Genomic DNA, 24,378 nt, shown 5'->3' on the forward strand with positions numbered 1-24,378 from the left:
CAACCACCAGTGTACAGGCATACTATTGAGCTGGTTCCAGAATACAGAAGTCTCTTCTATTTCTTTTATAACCACTACTTATCTAACGTGAGCTAACTATGCTAACTAATGCTTACAACTTTGAACAGGCATTCGCGCTTCCTAGGTCTACCAGTTTATCCGTTGATAGTGATACAACTCAAATAAACAGACTTCGTCAATTGATTAAAAAAAATAAGGCATACAGAGCGAAACAATCATTTAAAAACAAGCCAATAAGGTTGATCATATTTTGTACTTAAACTTAAATCATCATCTTGTCCAACCCAGGTTGTTTTTGCTCGTATCTTAAATGGTTATAATTGTTTTATACATGACAACATAATGACATGTATATTACAGTCGTACCAATTCTCCCCTTCACGTGTGGTGGGATCTCTCATCATAATGATCTACATTACTGTTCATTGTTCCTAGAAATAGGCATGCCCGTAAAAAGAAAAACAACCGACGTCGCTCTAAAAAATGTCATCGACTCCTGTGCTGTGCTACGCTGCTTGGCGAGTACGCGCAAAATAGGGGAAGTCAATCTGGGAACCCGCGCTTGTTGCTCGCGACCGCGGAGCGAAGCAGACAGAGCGGGGATCCGCGGCCAGGCGACCAGGCCCACAACACACACACACACACACACACGGAGCTGTCGTCGTTCATTTTGTGAAGCGGACCTCCCGACCGACCGGGAATTCAAACGTGCCAGAGCCTATGTGTACAAACAGGAAAATATAGCTTAAGATGGTTCGGGAAACCAGGCACCTTTGGGTGGGAAATTTACCCGAACACGTTCGAGAAGAGAAAATAGTGGAACATTTTAAACGGTAGGTTATGCAAGAGGGACCCTCAGCGCAGCGCGCTCAGGGCTCAGCGCTAGCCAGCTAGCATTATCGTTAGCTCCTCGATCAAGTTAACGCAAGTAGCCACCGTTCGAGTTGGGAAGTATCGTTCTTATGTTCACCTTTGCTACCTCCAACGTGTGACATCGTGGCGTTCGGCACACGATACGCGGCGCGCCAAACGTTTTGACGTCGATATTGATATCCCGGTTGGGTGAACTTTTGGCGTGCAGCGCTAGCTAGCTGTAGCTAGCCGTCCGCCGACCAACCATTTTGTCGGAAGGCTGAAGTCGTTCCATGTTCAGAAAGTCGAGCTACGTTGTGTGGCTAGCGGCTAGTAGCTCCCAAGTGGCACTGGCTTGTGTCAACAGCCACATTCTCCGTTTAAATCGATCGTTCGTATGCACAAGTACTGCACGGTTTTATTGCAGACTGACAAGTTGCGAGTGTTTCCAGTCCTTTAGACATATTGTATACATAGTTGTTGATATTCTATAGGAAATGCAGTTATGAAGCTATGAGGTTGTGCAAGGGGGGGCTAAGACTGGTGCCTGATGGCTTTTTTTTTGCAAGGCAACTTTAGTTTGAAAATGTTTCATTTAGTTCCACCACTGCGATGACACATTAACGTGGGGTAACCCTGAAGGCTTTTAGTTATTATTATATTGCGACAGTGGCGTGCCGTTCTCCTTTTCTAGTAGCCTATGTGAAAACAAGCCAGCCCAACCTGACTAATTACTCAAAGTTTGCTTAGCTAGCAAAGGCCTCATGTGTACATTTAAGTAATATACAAGACTCATATCACACTGTCATTACTGTGATTAAACTTAATTAAAGATAGGCGGAAATCTAATATTTTGTTTGAACTCCAATTAATTAAACAGTGATCTGCGTCGTCAGGTTTTATGTTGTAAAAAGTTCTGTAGAATGTTAAATATTTGCAAGAATGTTTGTTTACTTGTTAAATGTAATGCATATCTTACAGCTTGAGCTTTACTGTTACTATTGTTGAAATGCATCATCATGCAATCGTCATATTACACCGTTTACACAGCACCCTGCACTGTGTGTGTGCTGGTAGAATGATGAACAAACGTGCACTGTTTTTAACTGGGTATATATACAATTCCTGTGTCTCTCATTTTCTCCCAGGTATGGGCGTGTCGAAAGTGTGAAGGTCCTGCGGAAGCGGGGATCGGAGGGTGGTGTTGCAGCCTTTGTGGATTTTGTGGATATCAAAAGTGCTCAAAAAGCTCACAATGCGGTCAACAAGATGGGAGATAGGGATCTCCGAACGGACTACAATGAACCTGGGTCAGTGCCTAGTGCTGTGCGGGGCCTTGAAGACAACCCACCCTCAAGCAGTCGAGACGTTACAGGATTCTCTAGGGGGACAGTTGGTCCAGTGTTTGGCCCCCCATTGTCCCTCCACACCAGAGAGGGACGTTATGAGCGGAGAATAGATGGGTAAGTGGACATGGTCTCCCCGTTAAGTCCAGGGGAATCTAAGTATCAGATGAGTGTTGCATAATGATCACATAGTTGGGTTATTAGAAAGGAGAGGAGTAATATGCCTCTGGGGCTAAGGACGGGTAATCTAGGCAACGTTCCACCTTTCATCCTAATCAACTTTCCTGGCCCATGGGATCTAAGTAAATTATTGCGTAGATGTCATTTGGTAAGGTAAATTCATTGAATGTATGGCTTCCAGTTTGGATATTACACCAAAACGGAATATACTGGTGAGTTTCGGATTAATTGCATTTTGAGGGAATCTATCCTGGGGATATTTTTGGATGTTTTTTCAACTTTTCGCACATGACTGGATCTATCGGAGATTTTTATATGGAAGCGCAGAGAACTGGAAGTAAGTGATCACCGTTGAAGGATATTTTTCTTTTGACAAGTCCAGTCAGGTTAAAGTCAGTAACACAAGGACCCTACAGGACCTTGCAGCTCAGGGGGTAGAAGGTGTTTTTTTTACCGTCTGGGGTTGGACCAGCTCTTCAACTCTGGATACACATATTCATGGATTAAAAGGTTTATTCCCATGGATGTAAGAAGTTCCACTGGTAAAGTACCATAGCAAAGGCCATAGTGTTTATTACCTAGGTGATGTTGAGCATTTAAACATAAGGTTGGGTTCTCAATGTGTTTGACCTAAATGGGGGAGTTTGGAACCTATGCCCAGACGATGCGGCAAGAACCTGGATCATCTACTGTACCATCAATTCAAACATGTGGAGATATTTTTTTCATATTGATGGCCATGAAGACGGTTGAAGATCCAGTGTGGATGTATGCTCTAGGATATATTCAATATGGATGTATGGCTGTGGATCGTAGTATGGATAGATGTAACCTCCATCCTTATGGATTACTCTACTAAACTCTGGATTTAGCTGTCAGGTTTCATATGAGATGGAAGAAAGGCCAACTGAAGAAACAAGCCAACCAAATTGAAGACCAGCCATGAAGTTAATTTGAATCGTCTAAGACCGCCATTGCCCCAGATGAAATCGGAAGATCAACACAGTGGATAGCATCCCTAACATTCTGGAATACGCACTATGAGCAGGAGTTATTAGATAAATAGTGATGATCAGAGTCTTTTAATTGCTTTCAATCTCACATTCTATTTAACAGCATGGGAATAGTACTGATTGGAATATTTTTTCTTTTGGTTAAAAGTGAAAGCTAATTGGACCATTTTCCCATACTGGAAGTCAAGACTGACCTAGGTGGATGTATATTCTATCGGGCTGAGAATTTACCGCACACGCTACATGGAACTAGCAGTGAACTACACTGAAGTTCAACCCATCTCCTTTTTTTTATTCACATCTTTATATCCAAATTAATCATGTATTTTTTACACACACTGAAATTCATTAGAGTTTTTCATATCTTTGGTTTTGTTTCCCCTTTTCCATCCAATGAAGATGCTAAGTAATTGTCAATTGTGGATTATACATCAACGTTTCGGCCTGGTACCCGATACTGGAAGATTACATACAGTACGATTTTTCCACTTCTGTTTTTTTATTCGGGCTCTCAAATCTGACCACCTAGATTTTATTTGGATTAGGTTCAGTAACTTCTTTCAAAAAGGTTGGTATTGTTCTGCCCTACGCATCTTTTTCCTCTAACTTTGCACCATTTCTCTGTCCCTAAAGTCCGCTTTGCTCCTAGGGTAAACGTGTTTGTTTGGTTTAGAATGCTTCTTCGGTAACTTCTACTCTTAGGTCTCTCTAACTATCTCACGCTCTGCCGCTCTTGCTTTGGCTGTGCTTTGTTTTGATAGTCAAATACACCAAGTCCCCCGTTTCACAATTGTATTAAGGACATTTAGAACTATATCAGAATTCAGTGACATTCAAAATGCATTATTATGATCCACATTTACATTGCAAATGGTGTTCCCATTTGAATGTCTGGATCTGGTCTCAACCTATACTTGAAGTGACACAGTCAACATTAACTTATTTATGATTCGAAAGTCCTCAGGCATTGATTTTCAATTTGAAATGGTTGCACTACAATAACTTAGCCTCAGTCTACATATTTTTAATAAAGATAATTCTAGGTAGAGGACATTTTTGGTTAAAATACATAGAGGTGCAAAGGTAGTCTCTTGTACACTTTCCACCAGGTGGGTTTTTGAAGTTAAATTATATTGAATTCTCCCTTTGTACCTTGACTCTTTTGGTGGATATTACCAGCAACAGAGTCCTAGCAGTAGACTTTGATTGCAACTATTTATTTTGGGTCACACATTCTTATAGGACACCATATATATGCAATATACATACATATTTCAACATAAAAATCCACCTTCCTAATGAAGAGAACACTGGTGCTTTTGTGCTTATCCCTGTAATAGTTGGATAATAAACCTTTTTGATATTTGCTTAGCTAACACATTTCACATGGGTGACTTGCAAGAGACAATACAGTTTATACAGGTTTTGAAGATTGCCATCCTACCTGGGCTGACGAAAGTACACAAATAATTAACTATTTGTGTCAAATAAAGGACAAATGTACCCAGTTTGTTATTATTGTTAGTGTTAGTTATATCATAGCTTTTATTTGTATTGCCGTAAACTGTAAAACAATGACAAGAAAATATTTTTTTGTTCTGTTCCAATCAAAATAATACTTCCTGTTTGGTTTCTTTTTGTATTCCTGTTTTCTTTTTACAGAAGTTCAGAAACCAGAGAACGTGGATATGATCACAGCCCGTATGGACACCATGAACGAAGTGGCACTTTTGATAGACCGCGCCACTACAACCCTGACTATTACCGTGATCGCACTATGTTTGCGGCCACCGGCCCTGGGAGCAGTGCTATGGGTCCCGGCTTTGAGGCAACGGATCCGCACTTTGAGTCTAGGATCCGAGACCCGTTCACGCTCACCAGCACGGCACGGCGGGACCTTTACAGAGACGACAGGGGCCGACGGGTGGACAGGACTTACCATCACCGTCGCAGCAGATCCTCTCATTCGTCGCAGTCGAGACACCCTTCCCCACAGCGGAGCACGGGACAGGCCCCCAAAGCCCCTCATTCACCTAAACGAGCCCCCCTGTCTCCTGGGAGAGGACCACATTCTCGGTCCAGGAGCCGATCGTCCAGCTCTGATTCAGTCAGCAGTACCAGCAGCACAGGCAGTGGCAGGTTGGACATGCTTTTTCTTATCCTTCCTTTGCTTCATGATTCAAATCTGTCGTACCAGATTCTGCTCACCAACTGATCTCAATTCAGCAACTGTCAAGAAATGCCAAACATGTATAATTTAAGAAATGCTCTGTTAGTTTGGAATGTAAAAACCATCTCCGTCAATCCTTTTTATTAAAGCGCAATTGAACCCGCTGTTTCAGCTGGAAGCTTAACCCTCACTCGGATGCTGACATCAAAATAAAATGCGGCTCTGACACACACCGTAGCGTTATACTATAGGTGTCCGAGAAGCTTAACTTACTCTCGGACTCTGCAGTCAACTACTTCCCAGTTCCCAGGCAGAGCTCCACACGCGGCTCTGCCGGTGTCCCTTCATCGTGACATCGATGAGTATACAAAAAGTAACCTAGGGTCACGAAATGGCCGTTACTTGCATTTGATTCGGAGTGTTTCGATTTCAGTATTTTGGGGAGACCGGCAAAAAACAATTACCCCTGTTGTATATCTTAAATCCGGTCTTATTTTAGTAACGGTGACAAAAGGGCATAGAATACTATGTTCACGATCGTATGAGACATTGCCACGTTTAAAGCAAAAAAAAAAAAAAGTTTTGTGTTCAGTTCTTCAAAGTTTTTCCTCTTTTTGTCCCATTTTGCAGCAGCGACTCAAACAGCAGCTCAAGTGACGGTTCACGTGCACGTTCTGTTCAGTCGTCTGCAGCACATGCTCCTCCTCAGTCTTCTATGGGTCTAGATTCAGAAGAGCCCCGTAGAAGCTTCGGAATCAAAGTGCAGAACCTGCCAGTGCGCTCCACAGGTATGTTTGAACAGCTATGCAAGGCATGTGACAGAAAGCTCACCCAGTACTTTCTAGGTCTGGGTGTACTTTCTAGTACTGGTCTTTATCTCAGTAATGGTTTCTTCATAATAATATTAATAGTAGTAATTAGTAATATTTGTACTTTATACGGGGTGGCTTTGAGGCAGCTTTTCTCTTCTGTTGTCTATATTGACCATGCATCCAATACAAATGTTATTTTCCTGAACTTTAGATACAAGCTTAAAAGATGGACTCTTCCATGAGTTCAAGAAGCATGGAAAAGTGACATCAGTGCAGATCCATGGAGCCACTGAAGACCGTTATGGATTAGTTTTCTTCAGACAGCAGGAGGATCAAGAGAAAGCCCTTACTGTATCCAAAGGAAAGCTCTTCTTTGGCATGCTCATCGAGGTTACTGCCTGGAATGGCCCTGGTGCGTTCACATTTTGTTTCATTTAAATTTGGGAAACAAGATTTAGGTCTGGAAACGTAACCTTTACTGCATCACTTTTAATTGACCCCTTCATTCTTTTCAGAAACAGAGAGCGAAAACGAGTTTAGGCCTTTAGATGGACGGATTGATGAGTTCCACCCGAAGGCCACAAGGACCCTGTTCATTGGCAATCTAGAGAAGACCACTAGTTATCAACAACTGCTGGACATATTTCAACGCTTTGGTGAAATTGTGGTAAGTAACTGTAAAAGTAGAGGAGTATGAGTTTAATAGTTTGGAATGGGTCACATTAAAACTGCTCTTTTTCCTTGTTTTTTCTCTTGCAGGACATAGACATAAAAAAAGTAAATGGAGTGCCTCAGTATGCCTTTGTCCAGTATTCCGACATTGCCAGTGTGTGTAAAGCTATCAAGAAGATGGATGGAGAATATCTGGGTAGCAACAGGCTCAAGGTAATGGAAGCAATGGTACAAGTCCAAATGGTAATTTTATATGTGTATGTATAGGTTCAATTGTATAACTTTTTGTTTCCCTTTTAGCTTGGCTTTGGGAAGAGTATGCCCACCACATGTGTCTGGCTCGATGGTCTGGCCTCAAATATCACAGAGCAGTACCTGACGAGGCATTTCTGTCGCTACGGACATGTCGTTAAGGTGAATATATCTTGGAACTTCCCTAGTTTTTCTTAACCTTTGTGTCATGTTCGTTTCTCCCCCCTTACTTTGGTGCTCCCGGTCAAATTTGACCAGCCTGTTTTAACTGCTCTTACATTAACACAAAAAACTTTGATCATCATCACCATATTTTATTTAACTCCCCTTTAAGCTGTAAACTGTCTCAGACAACTGGTTTACATGAATAACTGCAGTGAATAGACACAGAAATTGTGTGCGTGTGGTGGTGGTGGATTTGTGGTCGTGTACTATCTGATGGATGAACACAATCTAGGGTCACCCATTAATTCATATGGTGGTCATTTTTGACCTGGAACACCACAGGTGTTACAAAGTTGACTAAACCACTCAAAATTCAATGAAATTGGTGATCAGCAATTGTATATGTTCAAATGCCTAGTGTGGAGGATATCATAAGGCCTTGAGACAATAAAAACAATATTTATGATTGAAGTCTGATAAATCTGTCAGATTTGACCCGAACACGACAGAAAGGTTTGACGAGAAAGACAACCTTGATGTGGTATGAATGTTTAACCAATGTGTCTTTCAGGTGTTGTTTGATCGATTGAAGGGGATGGCCCTCATCTTGTATAACAACACAGACTTTGCCCAAGCTGCTGTTAGAGAGACCAAAGGCTGGAAGATTGGTGGTAATAAAATAAAGGTAATAATTAAAATGTTATTTTATATCTATCCATCTTTATCTCAATATCTCTATGTAGATATAGATGGTTATATATGGAAATCTTGTATATTTTATCTGATCTTTTGTCAAATTTTCTTTAAAAATAGGTTGATTTTGCCAGTCAAGAGAGTCAGATGGCTTTCTATCGGTCGATGCAGTCCTCGGGGCAAGATATCAGAGACTTCTACGAAATTCCACCCGAGCGACGGTACATTTTTCATTAATTTCGAAAAAATTGATTAATTGTGGTCAGATAATTGTCATTGCAACGATTACATATGCGCTGACATTTGTATTATGTCCGCCTATACCTCCCTTGAATATTTTTTGTCTTTTGCTTCTTCCCCGCAGAGAGGAACGCAGACCTCCCTATCATGAGTTCACAGCAGAGAGGGCTTACTATGAGAGTGTGCGGACACCTGGTCTCTATCCCGAAGATGCTCGCCGGGAATACCCTGCTCGTAGTCGAGAGCGTTTCCCAGACCTGGAACACTTCCCGGGCGAGCCCTTTGACCCTCGCTACCACGAAGACCCCAGGGAATACCGGGACTTTAGAGACCCCTTTGAGCAGGACATCCGGAAATACACCTACATTCAAAGAGAGCGAGAGAGGGAGCGTGAGCGCTTTGAGGCGGACCGCGGCAGGTGGAGCCCCTCCCATCCCCGGCGACCCATCACACCCACCGTCTCCCCCTCGCCGTCCGAGCGTGCGCACAGAGACTCGGAGCGACGGGTCTACAGCCAGTCCTCGGAGCGTAGCGGCAGCGCCAGCTCCCTCTCGCCGCCACACTTTGAGAAGTCGGACAAGACCCCGTTGGAGCACGGCTCCAAGGGCGACAAGACTGATAAGAGTGCCACAGCGGATCGGGTAGCCAGCGCTGAGAAGGGCAAGCGCGCCAGAAGAAAAGATAAAGCGGAAAAAGACAAAGGGGACAAGCCTAAATCAAGGAAGGCCAAGGCCCAGTCCCCTTGTGACGCTTCACTCGAGGCAGAGCCTGAGGCTGGGTTTGATGTGACGTCTGAAAGGGGAGCAGGATCGGTGCAAGATGCCACTGAGCGTCCGAAGTTTAAGGTGGAGAGTGACCCACTCAGTTCAACTCCTTTGCCAACGGTTACCCCAGCTGAAACTATAAAAAGTGAAAGAACTGAATTGGCAGTAGGCGATTCAGATGGAGATGGGAAGAGTCGAGGCAAAAAACACATAAAATCCGAAAGTGTCAATGATGTGAAAGAATCCTCCGTAGATTCAGATCGCTTGGCCGCAAGAAAGCGACGCTTTGCTGATGCTAGTGGGAGGCCCATTAGACATAAGAGGAGTAGGCTAGATGACGAAGATGGAAATCACCCAGATATTTCAGCTAGTTCTGCATCTTTAAAAGACATGGATGGGGATAAACAACAAAAAGATTCTGAGCGCAGAGATTCAAGAATCAAAATCGAAAAGAATGCGTTTCTTGGCATTCAGAAGGAAGGACAAGAAGAAGCCAGTGGACCGAGGGAACAATCGGAGGCGCTTGTAGATGTACTGGATTCGAAGCAACAGGGGCATAATGCATCCAGGAGGTTCTCACACGAGGGTCATATGGACCAAGGAAGCACCAGAGACCCAGAACTTCCAGGTTCCAAATATCAAACTGATGACGTTGAAAAAGGCACCAAGGACAGGGAAGAGCATGTCGATATTGACCATTCTCAAAGTTACCGCAAACAAATGGAGCAAAATAGGAGGCTCCACCAGCAGCAGCAACAGCAGGACTTTGACAAATCGGATAAACCTGACAGTCCACTAGGGGGTGAAATGGAGGACCTTGACCACCGGAGTCTTGTGCACGAAGTTGGTAAACCACCTGAAGACGTCACAGACACTTTCCCTTCCCATAAAGTTTGCAAGAAAATAGACCAATTCGACAACGATGCAAGTATTAAGAAGGAGCGTGTTTACAGGATTTTCCGTCAGAAAACTGAAGAGCCAGATTGGTCTAACACTGCCTCTCCAGGTTTTCATCATTCTCCAAACCATCCAGATGAGTTATCTGTGGAACAGCCTCAACAGAAAGAGCTTAGTATAAGTGACGACAAGATTCACTCAGACTTAGAGTTATCACTCAAGCAGACTCATACCACGCAGATACCACATAAGCCCAACACCCCTTCACTCACTATTGAAGAAGAGCAACAAAAGCGATGGGAGAGCAGAGTCAAGCAGGACATATTACCTGATATGAACTTCTCTAGAAGTATAAGTAAAAACATTCACAACCGTAAACGCTTGGAGTATGGTGTTTGGCATGACTTGGAACCTGGGGAAGTGCGGTCAGACTCTGAAGAAGATAAAGAGCACAAGCCCCATTCTCCTATGCCATCATCGTCAATGCCTTTTTCTGAAAGGCCGAGGGTTGACAGAATTTCAGATCCCAAACTAGCTAATCTTGAGAGGAATAAGTTTTACTCATTTGCACTTGACCAGACGATAACACCAGATACAAAAGCTCTTTTGGAACGTGCAAAATCCCTGTCTTCGTCTAGAGATGAAAACTGGTCCTTCCTGGACTATGATTCCACCTTGGCTGGTTTACGCACCAGAAAGCATACTGAAAAAGTAGAAGCAACACCACGGCCTACACCCTCCTGGTATATGAAAAAGAAAAAGATTCGTAGTGGCTCTGAAGACAAACTAGATGATAGGAAGGAGGAGCCAAAACCAGAACAAGAACGCAGGGAACTGTTTGCCTCACGTTTCCTTCACAGCTCTATCTTTGAGCAGGACTCCAGAAGACTTAAACACCTGGAACGTAAGCACGAGGAACCTGAGCAGGGGTTAAATGCACAAGCGGCTCAGCAGGGAACTGCGGATGATTCTGAGCCAGCAGTCCTTTTCCGTAGTCGTTTTTTGGAGCTCACGAGACTACAACAGAAAGGGAAAGAACAACTTCAACCAGTAGCAAAGGAGGAAGAGAGTGTCCAAAAAGAGACAAAAATTGAAAAAGCACCTGAACCACAGCCACAAGCTTTGCCTTCTCCCAAAATGTCTGAACCTGCCGTGGAGCCAGAGATTAAACCCATTAGCCCTACTGAGCCACGTCCTCTGCCTATTATTATTCCCCAGTCTACGCCCAATGAAATGTCTCCAGTAGAGGAGAAATGTGTTGTGGTTAGTCCACCTTTAGAGCCATCTACCCCTCTATCTTTAATTAAAGAAGAGAAGGAAAATCTGGAGCCCACACACCATACACCAACAGAGCTCCCAAAAGATTCAAATATTCAGATTCCAGTAGTTCAAGAGTCAAGTCATTCAGTGCAGAAAGTCAAGCCATCACCCCCAGAAAAAGCTGATATTATTGGAGATGTACAACCTCAGTGTATGGAACAACCATGTAATAGTGATGCTCAAGAAGAGTTTGTTAGCAGTTCTGAGCCAGAGATGGATCTCGAAACCTCACAGATGGATATGTCTGAAGCCATAAGTCCAAGAGTACCCACTCTTGTAGAGGATATGTATGCATCGAATGAAGTGGCTCCTCAATGTCTGAAAACCGATAATGACACGGAAAACACATTTCAAGTAAATAAAATGGTGTTGCCTGATAATGATGAACATGAGGAACCGACATCTCCACCTCAGAAGGAACAGAGAGGAAGAGAAATAAAGAGTAGAAAACATAAACAATCTCCTGTTCATGTTTCTCCAGTTGCTGCCTCTGCCTCAAATAGTGAAAAACTAGCAACTCGCAAGAGTGAGCGAATTGACAAGGAAAAACTGAAACGTGGTTCTTCACCAAGAGGTGACTCATCTAAAGGCAGTTCAGAGCCCAAGTCCAGTGCCAAGTCTCCCATTTATGCCACAGATTCTGATAGTGTCCCAGAACAGCCATTGGGCAGAACTAGAGTGCGCAGAAATGTGAAATCGGTTTATGCCACTCCTGTCGAAGATGATGCTTCAGTGCGAACTGGAAAGGAAATACCTGAATCTCCACGCCCTGGACGTAAGCGGGGTGGGGATAAAGACGCAACTCTACAGCCTAATGCAGAACAGGAGCCAAAACAGGAAACGGTAAACCGGAGTGTGCAAGGTCTCTCCAAACGAGGTCGTCCTCGTAAGCAAACAGAAGATGGTTCAGCGCCAAAGGGTGATCGGTCAAAAAACGATGCTAAAGAAAATGACTCCAATGAATCCGAAAGCGGCGAGAAGATCCCCAAAATGACAAAAGGTAAACATTCTCCGTCCAGCACAAAGGGTTCAAGTCAAGTATCCATGGCAACGGAATCCAAAGAAAGTAGGAAAGAGGAGAAAACCTTGCTGCCTGAAGAACATCAGGAAATTGAATCCATGGATGAAGAACCCTTGGCTCTGGAGGAATCAAGTCCACTTAAAGATCCTTTAAAGGTTAACCCAAAAAAGGATGACCAAGACCAACAAGGAGAAGAAAATTCTGAAAGACCATTATGTAAGGATGAAAATGCAGTGGACAAGGTCTTTGAAGAAAAAACTATCAAGAAAAAGTCAGCATCTCCAGTGTCTGAGGAGAAAGTTCCATTCGAGAAAGATAAGGTTGCCAAAGGTAAAACCAAGTTGACACGTGCTCCAAAGTCTCCAGTCCTCAAAAACCTAAAAATAAGACTTAATGTCACAGAGGTAAAAGACTTGTTACAGTTGGGAGATGAAGAAAATAGTAATCAAGAAGATCCTTCTAAAAAGGCTGAAGGTGATCATACTGATCCACCTTCAGAGCCTAATAGTTCCAGCAAAGTCCCTTTTGGCAATATTGATGGCGATGAAGCTGCCTCAGAAAAGACACCTCAGGATGCCGCGAAAAGTTTTCTTACTCAAGAGTTAGAATTGGCCCAGGCGGTGGAAAATATCGCTAAACTTACAGGTTCTGCATTGCCAGCAAAGCCGCTAACTCCACCGGTGGCACCACCTGAAGTCAAAAGTGACCCAGAAGATCAAAAACCATCAAACCCTGCAAGTGAGACAGAACTTATGGCCGCTATTGATTCTATCACTGCAGAGGATATGGCGGCAGCTATACCTCCAACAGCACCTGTTATCGATGCTGATGTGGATTCAGAACCAGAGCTGCAAGTCGTTATTCCACCAGAAAAGGATGATGAAACTGAAACGGAAGCATCTGCTTTGCCTGAAGAATCCCTTCTGCATACACCCAAAAAAGGCCCCAAGGGAAGACCCAAAACACCTAAACGAACAAAGGCCCAGAAACCAGTCAAAAAAGATGCTAAGGAAAGACAATCTGTACCTGAAGAATCACCACGTCCTTCATCAGATTCTACAGACTCTAAACTTAAGACTCTTCCTGAAGTGACACCACAACCACCACCACCACCTCCACCACCATCATCAGCTACTGCCGCTGTCATTACTGCCACTACTTGGAAGCCAGAGCCGGAATCTTCTATTAACAAGGCGTCGGAAGATAAAGCAAAGTCAGAATCATCTTCCATAGAGCAGCTTCAAGAGCTGAAATCTGTCTGCCCCCAGTCCAAGAGTCCTATCGGCCCCAAGCCTCCACAGCAGCTACCTGAAAACATCTCCCCTTCCCTGTCTCCTTCTCCCAGCCGCCCAAATATCAGGCCCATTCAGCCAAATCGCATGCCTGTGTCCCCCCCGGATTGGCATAACACGCCTAAAGACATAGCAGTTGCACTGGCACCAGTCTTGCCTGCAACAGCATTGGTAAACCATCCAAACCAGTCATTAACCCCAGAGCCCGAAAACATGGATACTGACCATGGTACTAGTGATTTGCGGCAGATTCTTATGAAGCCCAAAAATATGTCCCGACATGGCAGTTCAACTATAACTAGTAATCCACCAACCCCCCGAGACAAACCATCGGAACCTACAACCCAATCAAGTGCCATGCTCAATAAGTGTCCATTACCTGATCATAGAATGCCTACCCCAGCTCAACCAGTTGTCAGACAGCCAGCCTCCCTCCTATCTCCTGAGTCAAAGTCTGTGATCTCCGTTATTGCATCCACTGCCACTTCTGTTATTAGCCGTGTTTGCAATCCACCCGAAACTGAAGAGAAGATTAACATGACTGCTGGGAATCCCTGCGTGGACATAGCCGTGTCCAAGCAAACTTATAGGCCCAGTGTCGATGATGGTGGGTCATATCAAGGGCCATCTGTTGGCGAGGAGGGCGGCAGTGCAGGGCGCTTCATTGTTGAGAGCACCAATCTAAGCACTGGATCCAGCCCAGGCTTAAGAGTTAACACCTCAGAGGGCGTTGTGGTGTTGAGCCACTCTGGGCAGAAAATAGAGGGGCCGCAGCGGATAAGTGCGAAAATCAGCCAGATCCCGCAAGCGACAGCCGTTGATATTGAATCTCAGCAGTTGGTTTCAATGCCACAGATTAAGCAGGAGTTGTATAGCCATTCCCAGTCAGGTGCTCAAAAGGGGCCCCCAATATTGAGTGAACACGGACACTCTGGAAAGACACAGTCTGCCTCTATCAAACAAGAAAACACAGGTTTGGAAAAGATGGACTCTGTTTACCAGTCGGGTCCACAAGGAGTTGTGAAGCGTCTTCCACAAGCGGTTGGTAACCAGCAAGGAATGAATTACCATCACCCAGAGTATGTGCTAATGAAACATCAGAAGAAAGTGGAAGCAGGAGATTCTCACAGTGCAGATGGTGCTAAAACCTCTTGGCCCTCTGCCATAAGTCCTGCAATTAGTCCACACTTGCCCTCTCCTCCAGGCAATCATGTTGGTTTTGTGACCTCAACTTCTGGAGCTCCTTCCCACCTCAGTGGAGCCAAACCTGAACCCAGGTCCCCACGCAACCCTCACTCCCCCTTTCCTAAAGTGTCCTCGCCCATTGGCTCCTCATCACCCAAAGGCATTCCGGTCATGTTGCCTTCTGGCATTGCGCCAATGCAGCAGTATGTGCATCACCAAGAGCAGTCTGTCATCATGCCCCCCCACAGTTCCCATGGTGGATTAGGAAGGATGTCCCCTCATCCAAGTCACGTCAGCCAAGCCCTTCCGATGGCGCATCTAGTTCAGGACGTCCGGGTCAATACTCCGCCCCTCTCTGTGATGACCTTTGGCATCCATGCTGAGCCTCTGGGCTCCCCCTGGTCCGGTTCCCTACAGCAGCGGCCCACCTCCCCACAGGCGGTCAGCAGAGACATGGTACTCAAGGTCAACCCGGGCTCCGTCAGGGGCCACGAGGGAGAACAGGAGGAAGCCCGCCGGTTCCACCAGATGGCCGGCCGACAGGCTGTCACCCAGCTGAAGGCGGAATCTATTCAGGCAGGGTCCTCACGCGGCGGCCTTCCGTTGGATACGTACATGGCACAGAGGGACATGCGTGTGCTCATACACCAACAGGGGGAGCGCACAGCTCCAGACCAACACGGTGGACACATACAAGACTCTCTGCCCCCTTCTTCCACGTCCTCCAACATCCCCTTATCGTTATCTCCCAGAGCGCACATGTTGAAAGGTGTGTCTGAGAAGGATGTCGCAAAGTCATTGGAGTCAAAGAGGCCACACTCTCCTCACGCGAAGGACTCGGTCATGGGAATCCGACCACCCGGTTCGGCCATAGCGTCTCCCCAGAGAGTCCAGCTCATTCCACCAGCATCCAGTGGGTCTTTCAACGAGTACGCAGGAATGTACGCCAACCCAAGAAGCATCCATCAGCAGATGCCAGAGACGTCTCCTGCTGTTCTCAACCAGTCACCGGTGACCATTATGCCCGCAATGGTACGTTCACGCTGTGCGATTTAATTCGTCCTGCCGATTTTATATTTTTGGTATTTCTAAAGTGTTTTTTTTTTCTAAAAATGTCTTCCTAAATGAATCTCTTGTATTCCACAGGGTACAGACCAACAAGCCAAACAAGACGGCAAGATGACCCAGCCTGTCAACATGGTGCAGCTGCTCACGGTAAGGGAGAGCGAGTGGTCACACAGCTTTTTGGACAAAAACAAGTTTTGGACAAAAACAAGCCGTGTCTCATGGTCTTCCCTTTTTTCTCCTCAGAAATACCCAATTGTGTGGCAAGGTCTGCTGGCACTAAAGAACGACACCGCTGCTGTTCAGCTCCATTTTGTGTGTGGAAACAAGGCGCTGGCTCATCGATCATTGCCACTGCAAGAGGGAGGTGCCTTGCTCCGAATTGTTCAGAGGATGAGATTAGAGGCGTCACAACTCGAGAGTGTAGCCAGAAGAATGACGGTACTTTGCCCTCTGAGCCATAAATCTACTCATTAATGTATAATCCTTTTGTAAATGGAATGCATAATTTAGAAACTGATTCCTCTTTTGTCTTCATCAGGGGGACTCTGACTTTTGCCTTCTCCTCGCTCTGCCGTGTGGACGAGACCAAGAGGATGTTTTGAACCAGACCCAGGCTCTTAAGGCGGCTTTTATTAACTACTTACAGGCCAAGTTGGCTGCTGGTATCATTAATATCCCCAACCCAGGCTCCAATCAGGCAAGTGTCCATGTCGTTTGTCCTATAAAAAAAAAAGAACCATTATTATTATTTGTGCTTTCAGGAGCATATGTAGCTTTTTCTTAGGCTTCTTAGGCCAGACATTACATTATTTCTTTAATTTGACAGAAAATGTTGGGTACCAAAGTACTTTTTTTTTTTTTTTCTAAAAGATTTTAATTGACTCCTCCTTCTCCTTGCAGCCTGCCTATGTATTGCAGATTTTCCCTCCGTGTGAATTTTCGGAAAGCCACTTGTCCCAGCTCGCTCCTGATCTCCTCAACTGGATCTCCAGCATCTCACCCCACCTCATGATTGTCATCACCTCTGTGTGAAACTCCTTGGCTGGCACCAGTTTGGTCTTCAGATGACATCAACAGTGAGCCTCAGGAAAAGAAAGGGAATATTCTGAATCGTTTTCCTGGACCCTATTGGACATTGTTTTGTGGGGGGGGGGGGAGGGGGGGGGAAATCCCCTACATAACAAAACCTTTGTTTTTCCCCCCATATAATTTTGGATTGACTCCTCTCTGGTAACTATGTTCTCATCAGAGGCCCTCGGGGGACGGACCCTACCGGACACGTTCTCTGCTGTATTTGTATTTATTGGGAGTTTTATTTTTTATGTCAGATACTCTGAAGGACAATAATTCAGGACATTTAAACAGGAAGAATGAGTGACTAACTGGGTGGCCTTTTTTTTTTTTTTTTCTTTGTCTTTCGATGATTGTCCGATTCAGTTCTTCACACACAATGATCATAGGTGCCGTTGCGCTGCGATGGCTAAATAGACATTTCAAGGTGTATTTTTTAAGTACAGTAATTATGTGCACACTTCCTTGTCCAGCCTTTCCTTTTTCACAAGAGGAAGAATTCACTTCTTAATCTATGATTTCTTGAAAAGAGGACCATGTCCATTAAACCGCTCCTTTGATTGAACCAGATCTGCTGTTTCCTCATCACACTACTGAAGCAGACGAAGCTCTTGGATCTGCCTTTGCGTCGAACAAGCTAGTTTGATTTGGGAGTTTTGGCATACTGGACATTGTAAATATTTTAAATATTTAAAGCTTCAAAGTGGATCTTGGACAGCCTGATGCCGGGACACTTCACCTTGTGGACATGCAGGAAGTGTGAAATTGTTGAGGGATATTGTTGATTTTTGGGGTGTAAATACTTGTAACACAGAAGGTTGGCAGACTCCTGGAGTTTGCTGATGGCACTTCACATTTTGTAACTCGAAATAAAAAAAAAAAGATCCAGAAAACTTGAATATTAAGTTGCAATCTTTTATTTCATGAATGTTTTTGGCTGGATCTTGTTGTATAAAATGTACATAAAGTGAAATTTAACAAAATTCGAGATTAAAATTTGACACTTTTAGAAGGTGTGTATTAAAGATTTGGATCATTTTTTTATGGCTAATTAGTGCTGCAGTGCACTGAATCCCATACTAGTACATGTGCATGCATAATGACGCATAACTATGGAAGAAGACAGAACACACAACTCTGGGATAGACGGTCATGTGAAAAAAACATCAAGAACGGATAGATGGTACAGTTAGCTTCCTTTTTCTACATTAAAAACGCACAGGATAATATATAAATGACTACAGGTTCATTTTACACTTGGGTTTGCTCCTGCTTCAGGTCAACACTGGAGCCAAACAGTGCCACCAGCTGGTCCTCATACTGGCAGATGTTCCTCTTCATGATTTCCTTACAAGGGCCCAGCAATCGCTCAAAAGCTTGGATATCTATTACTATGGAGACAGAATAAACAAAAATAATTAACAGCACTGTCTACATCTCTCTTGATAGTGTAGTCTACATAAAATCAGGCAAAATTGTTGACGTATGAGCAACATCTTTCCGATTGGGAAATGTTCACCGTCAGTGGTGAACAGAAAGTGGAACTACTGGGCTTTGGATAATTAGCAGGACCAGGTGACATGGTCCTGCAACGTGTTAAATACAAACGCACCCAAGCATTTGGTCACTCCAACGGCATAGACGGACGCGGCGCGCGGTTGATTGGTGACCAGCGCCAACTCCCCAAAGTACTGGCCTCGGACGCAACGGGCAAGCTCCACCTCCGCATGATCCAGCTGGCCAGCCGTGGTCTGTAACAGGGAAAACAGATGAACCCGACCCCAGGTAGTGTCAGACTCAACGGACCAAAAGACTTAACATAGGGCCTTCTGGACCTCTTCATATAAGCCAATCAAAACCAACGCACTCTGCTTTTGATCATGATCTTCACTTCGCCCGACTCCACGATGTAGAAACAGTCGGCCTCCTCCCCCTGCGAGAGAACAGAAGAGCCGAGTGTTGTGTCTGCTTGGGGTTCACCTCCAGCCACCAGTACACACAGCGTCAGGCGCGTCAAATCACCTGTGATATGACGCGTTCATCGTCATGAAACAGTCTTGCTCCCAGTATATCCACAATCTTCATTCTTTCAGAAATCTTGGCGAGGGTAAGGACACAGATGATGCATTGATGGAACAAAAAGATGACCAGCTATCCGTGTGTTCACATTACCATGTCCTCTCATAGGGATCAGTTGAGAGTGTGTTAAGTACCTCAAGCGACGTCAGCAGAGGAACACACTCTATGAAGGCCTCGTACAGCCGCCTCTTCTTTGCATTGTTTTTCACGATGAGCCTGTGAAACGTTGCACGATCCTAAAGGACACACAGAGGTCATATCCTTGGCATGCTTCATGTCCTATTGGTAATGCCGTTCTGGTTCAGTGGTTCAGCCGCTGAGTTAAAGGTCCCGTTCCCCCCCCCCCCCTTGCCGGTTCCCCCCTACTCACCAGGCCCCATAAGGCGCCGTCCTGGGACGCGGTGATCGTGGCAGCACGGGGGGTGTTGTACATGAGGGCCAGCTCACCAAAACTACCCTTACCATCGTACTTCCCGACACACACACCCCCACCATCCTTCTGCACGTATATGTCGAACACGCCCCTGGGGGAGAGGAGTAACGATTACTACCGTGATTGGGTTAAGGACGCACTCAGAACTTTTGAACCATTTAAAACCTGCAAACCTCTCTACGACATAGAAGTTGTCTCCGTCCTCTCCTTGGTCGATGATGTGCTCCTGGGGTTTCACCAGCACCTCAAACATGGCATCTAGCACCTCGGACAACTGCTCCTGGAGGACGATTCATACATGTTATATAACCTTGTTTTGAGGATCTGTGGGGCAGGTTGGTGTAGTGGCTAGGTGCGTTCGACTCCCAGCCCAATGTTACTGAGTTTGTTCCCTATGTCCGCGACTGTAAGCGTCATTAAGCCCCCAATGATATGTATTTGAAAACAAGGGTGCATGAACTGTCTGCTAAAGCTAAATGACTAAACCGTAATAGGTTCAGATGTGTTGAGGTCAAATCCAAACAAACAATCCCATCCTGATTCTTCATAAATAACACCAGCTCCAGTGCACGGGGGCTGTACCTGGTCCAAGGTCTTAAACAGCAGGATGTCACTGCAAGCGTCCTGCAGTCTACGGCGCTGCACATCGCTCTTGGGGTGCACCACTCTGGGGTCTGAGTCATCATCCTCTTCATCTGGATCGTAAGCCTCCGCACACACTGGAGCAGAAGCACGTACATATACTGTAGCATAGCAATGGGGCAGCAACACAAATGCATGTGTGATGGAACGTGAGTGGTTAAGGATGACACCTTTTGCCCTTTTGTGACTGACCTGATGCTCTGCGTTTGTATTTGATGGAACTCGACTCTGCAACATGAAACAATATCTCAGAATGACGGTTCTCGTCCATCAATCACTGCACATTTACCTTTAGAGCATGGCCCATTGAATGCCAGGAGAAGACGAACGTTGAGGCGGCGTTAGAAGAGGTAAAGAAAATCTAAGAAAACTGCCTAATGATACTCACCGACGACGCTCTCCTCCTCATCCTTCACGCCTACATCTGGATGAGTCCTAAAACTCACCCTGCTTCGTGACGTTCTAGCAACGCCTTCCTGAGCCTGGGGCTCCTTCCCCTGGCTCTCCTGAATGCGTGTGAAATGTTGCACGGCGAACTCCACCAGGTCGGCCGGCTTGAGACGGAGCACCTCCACAGTGTATCCATGCAGCAGCTCCTTCAAGCCAAGCGGTATCTCCACTGGGCTCATCGTCAGGCTTTCCATTAAACTGAGACGGATAAACGAGAGAACAGGCCTACCCGGGTCCCAGGCGGGAGATTAAAGCTGTTCATTGTTTTTTTTTCTTTTACATCAGTCAAGCTCCATACCCTCCCTATCCAGGCAGCTTATTGATCACTTTATTTAGAACAGCCAATCGGAAAGTATTGATCCCACCCAGCCCCTTTTTGTGTGACATTCTAATTCAAAGAATCGGGACACATTCATGATGCGGTTTAGGATGATGCATTATGTTTAGGATTAAACATACACACATTATGCTTTGGAATGTAACTTGACAATGTAACAAATACAGAAACATGAGGATTTCCTAAAAGGCACCATCAGAAGGGATCTTTGACAAATAAAAAAACGACACAGGATGAGTTTCATTAGTATAGTTCTGTAATTGATTTGAATATCAAGACATGATGTACAGTATGCACTTGGTGGAATGTAACCATACATTTATTGTTGTTGTGAAAATTATACATGAACACACACACACACACACACACACAATGCACCTTTTCCCTGATATTATGTACATTTATATGCAGATAGGAAAAGTAAGGCACAAGTTCGGTTCACTCGTTTCCTAATAAAAAATAACATTTTGAAAGCAACAAATAAGGAGTGAGAACGTTTCTGTGTGTGTGTGAACAGACATATGATTGGCCTTACAATTGCCCCAATGACAGTATATCGTCTTGCAATATGAACTGATCACATACCATGTTAACTGCTAAAATCCTGATAAGGGGCGTTCATATCAACCTTTCATATGCGTGGGGTTTGACAGTGATGTGTATTATTGATGTTTTGTACCTGGATGTTCAATTTTCCTGTTTTGCTTCTAAGATACAGACGAAAGGCATCAAACTTTATTCACAAGTTAGGGGCTAACCAGTTCAAAAACTTCATAGCAAACTCAAACCCAAGGAAGCAGGCCTACAGAGAGATGGAAAGAGAGGGGCAGAGAGACAGAATAAAAGACAGATCAGTTTAGTCTCCAAGAACGTAAAACCCTGTAAGACTGTTATAAATACATTAATAAATACACACCCATACTTAAAATCCAATCTGGATTTGCTTTGATGCAATACATTAGTATGCCTCATTAATGATATAATTAATGACAACATTGTTGACTTTCACGTAATTTAATCTATTTTAAACCTGTTGTTATCGACTAAAAATGTCATGCTTCATCCATGCTTTGCCCTCTTGCCCGGCAAACTACGCCTTCACCACATTCATTCAACGTTCAAGCACTCACTGCGTTTGCTGGGAAGGCTCGAAGCATCACGGCGGTGAAGCCTTTATAGAGGGAGCCCACCCCCTCTTCCCTGATCAGCTCCCTCAGCACGTCACGCACGCCGTTAGGGTACATCCCTTCAGCAGCTGTGAGGGGGACAAAGATACGGTAGGGTTGAGGTGACCCATTGTCCGCGTTTACGCGTCGTGTCCCGGGGGTGATGAGCCTACGTCGGCAGACCTACCCGTTTGGTAGCGGGACTTGAGCACATCAGGTGGAATGGCCACAGCCCAGTTGAAGACCCCCGCCATCCCACCGGCAAAGAGGATGCTGGGGATACTGAGCTCGTTGTGACTGTGGGGAGACAGAAGAGCACGAGAACGGGTGGGCTTCAACACCGGCTTCAACATCAACATCAATCATCAAAGGAAAGCAGACGTCAATTATGTAAACAAGAAGATGGCCGAGTATGGTACCTCTTTCCTGCGGGCGTGAGCAGGTTCTTCAACCATTCATAGGTCATGAAGTACATTCCACTTGCCGGCAGATCTGAGCAACACGAAACGAGAAATACGGTTAGGGGAATGTTGAGGAATTCTTTATATTCCGAAGACAATGAGACTCCATGTGCAAGACTGTATCAGTACCTCTCATGAGAGTAAGGGCAGTGCCTTTGTAAATTCCTCTTATTCCATTCTGTTTGTACAGTTGTTTCACACAATCCATTGGCCCTGCATATTTCACCTCCCCAGATGCTGCCTGGATCTGTGTGTGTGCGCACGCGACACAAACCACACATCAATTACTCTTCCCCACATCGACTTTTTCAACCAGAGCACATTATTTTTTACAAACCATACACAAGGTGCAAATCCACTTTCTATTGGTACATGAAGTCAACCGCCACTGACCTGGAGCAGACATTTGATGCGCTCTCCTGGAGCCATGATGGCGGTGGTGAAGACACCGGACAGCATGCCTGCTGCGAAGAGCTGGGGATATCTGGGGAGAAGGAGGGCGCAGGTGGCTTATTCATCCCATACACGAGAGAGAGAGAGAGCGAGAGGGAGAGAGAGGGAGAGAGAGATCGATAACAAGTCGAGCCGTTATCACCTACGTGAGGATATCGTCTGGGGTTTTCTGCTGTAACTTCTTGCCAAGGCCAAAGCCGAAGAAACAGACCGCAAACATGGGCGTCACTCCAATGATGGGAGCAGCCATGCCTTTGTAGAGGCCTTTCATACCCTGTGATGGAAGGGAAACAGTGTGAGTAGGGGGCCAATGACCGCCTTAAGAGAGAATATAGGCTACACGTATTCAATGTTCTTTAGTGAATACAACCTTCATTTATTGCAAAACTCTTCACCAAGCCGTTAGCCTGACCAGATGGTATACTGACCTCTTTCGCGAGAGTCTTTCGGAAACAATCGATGGTGCCGGTGTACATGAGTGACTCCCCGGGTTTAGGCAGCGCCTGAGTCTGTAATCGCACCTGACGGACGGGAGGCAGATGTACAGTAACCGAGCCATAACGACGTTCACCACATTAAACACATTAAACTGATCTTGCCTTGTGATTAGGGTTTGTTATGCGAGTTGAAATGATGAACACTGATGTATGACGTCTATATCAAAAGCACAGGCAACTCATTTAAAACCCTGTTACATAACACAAGTATATCCTAACCGTGCCAATAAATGAGTGACTCCAGGTCAAAGGGCTGCCATGACTTGTAGGCCTGCTAGAATGATAAATGCTAGCTAACCCTTTCTATCAAATATGTTCTTATAATAAGCTCTGCTTCTATTTAATGTTTCGTTGTGCAACGTGGATAGAATCAATTGATAAGAAATATTTAAAATGTACAGTATGGCCGCAATTAATGCAGTTCCATATTCGGGCGCTTTGGACGAGTTATTAACTCACATATTCTAATCAAAGCATGAATGCTGCAAAACAAAACGGATTACTTTAATGGTATCCAGTGGATGACCGGCGAACACCAGACACACACCCCCGAATCCTCCGGCGAAGAAGTTCTTCCCTGGACTTATTGGCTGAGCCATAGTGGCGTTCTGAAACACACAGTAGGAACGGAATTAAATGAATGAACGAACTGTCGCACGACTACAACCTTTACACTAGTTAGCATTGTGCAAAATAACAAACCTGATGGGTTTTATTTTTCGTGAATGTATTTCCTTCAGCTGTCACCGCTGTCGCAGCACTGCACTAGAACGACCGACAACGAGACCTTTCACCCAAATAGCTACCCGGATGTGTAAGACAGTAA

At 45.0% G+C, this 24,378-nt stretch overlaps 3 protein-coding genes across 5 annotated transcripts; 1 reads left to right on the plus strand and 2 right to left on the minus strand.

Annotated features, from left to right (window-relative positions):
- The first annotated feature begins 624 nt into the window (after positions 1–624).
- On the plus strand, positions 625–17,933 carry LOC311339019 (msx2-interacting protein). 3 transcript variants are annotated; one of them, XM_084464371.1, is made up of 15 exons: positions 625–854; positions 2,022–2,336; positions 5,075–5,551; positions 6,213–6,370; positions 6,606–6,806; positions 6,910–7,061; positions 7,154–7,279; positions 7,367–7,480; positions 8,055–8,168; positions 8,297–8,397; positions 8,541–15,927; positions 16,042–16,110; positions 16,207–16,401; positions 16,502–16,660; positions 16,864–17,933. In XM_084464371.1, the coding sequence occupies exons 1-15, from the start codon at positions 772–774 to the stop codon at positions 16,993–16,995; spliced, it is 9,783 nt and encodes a 3,260-aa protein (XP_084320497.1). In that variant the 5' UTR covers positions 625–771; the 3' UTR covers positions 16,996–17,933. The 3 variants fall into 3 exon arrangements, with proteins under 3 accessions (XP_084320497.1, XP_084320498.1, XP_084320499.1); XM_084464372.1 differs by having other exon boundaries at positions 6,916–7,061; XM_084464373.1 differs by lacking the exon at positions 625–854 and having other exon boundaries at positions 2,208–3,980.
- Positions 17,934–18,185: 252 nt separating this feature from the next.
- On the minus strand, positions 18,186–20,817 carry prkar2ab (protein kinase, cAMP-dependent, regulatory, type II, alpha, B; the record flags this gene model as incomplete). The annotated part of the gene is made up of 9 exons (XM_084464481.1): positions 18,186–18,425; positions 18,647–18,785; positions 18,902–18,967; positions 19,057–19,131; positions 19,248–19,349; positions 19,484–19,637; positions 19,720–19,826; positions 20,129–20,265; positions 20,571–20,817. The coding sequence occupies 9 exons, from the start codon at positions 20,815–20,817 to the stop codon at positions 18,286–18,288; spliced, it is 1,167 nt and encodes a 388-aa protein (XP_084320607.1). The 3' UTR covers positions 18,186–18,285.
- Positions 20,818–21,209: 392 nt separating this feature from the next.
- Positions 21,210–24,354, minus strand: slc25a20 (solute carrier family 25 member 20). Its single transcript, XM_084463925.1, has 10 exons — positions 24,255–24,354; positions 24,056–24,160; positions 23,484–23,576; positions 23,202–23,329; positions 22,996–23,086; positions 22,732–22,849; positions 22,561–22,633; positions 22,329–22,438; positions 22,106–22,230; positions 21,210–21,777 (listed from the first exon to the last, which is right to left on the minus strand). Exons 2-10 carry the CDS (start codon positions 24,149–24,151, stop codon positions 21,715–21,717), a joined length of 897 nt encoding a protein of 298 aa, XP_084320051.1. The 5' UTR covers positions 24,152–24,160; positions 24,255–24,354; the 3' UTR covers positions 21,210–21,714.
- Between the last annotated feature and the right edge of the window lie 24 nt (positions 24,355–24,378).

Source organism: Micromesistius poutassou, assembly GCF_964030765.1.
Source record: "Micromesistius poutassou genome assembly, chromosome: 2".
NCBI classification, from domain to species: domain Eukaryota; kingdom Metazoa; phylum Chordata; class Actinopteri; order Gadiformes; family Gadidae; genus Micromesistius; species Micromesistius poutassou.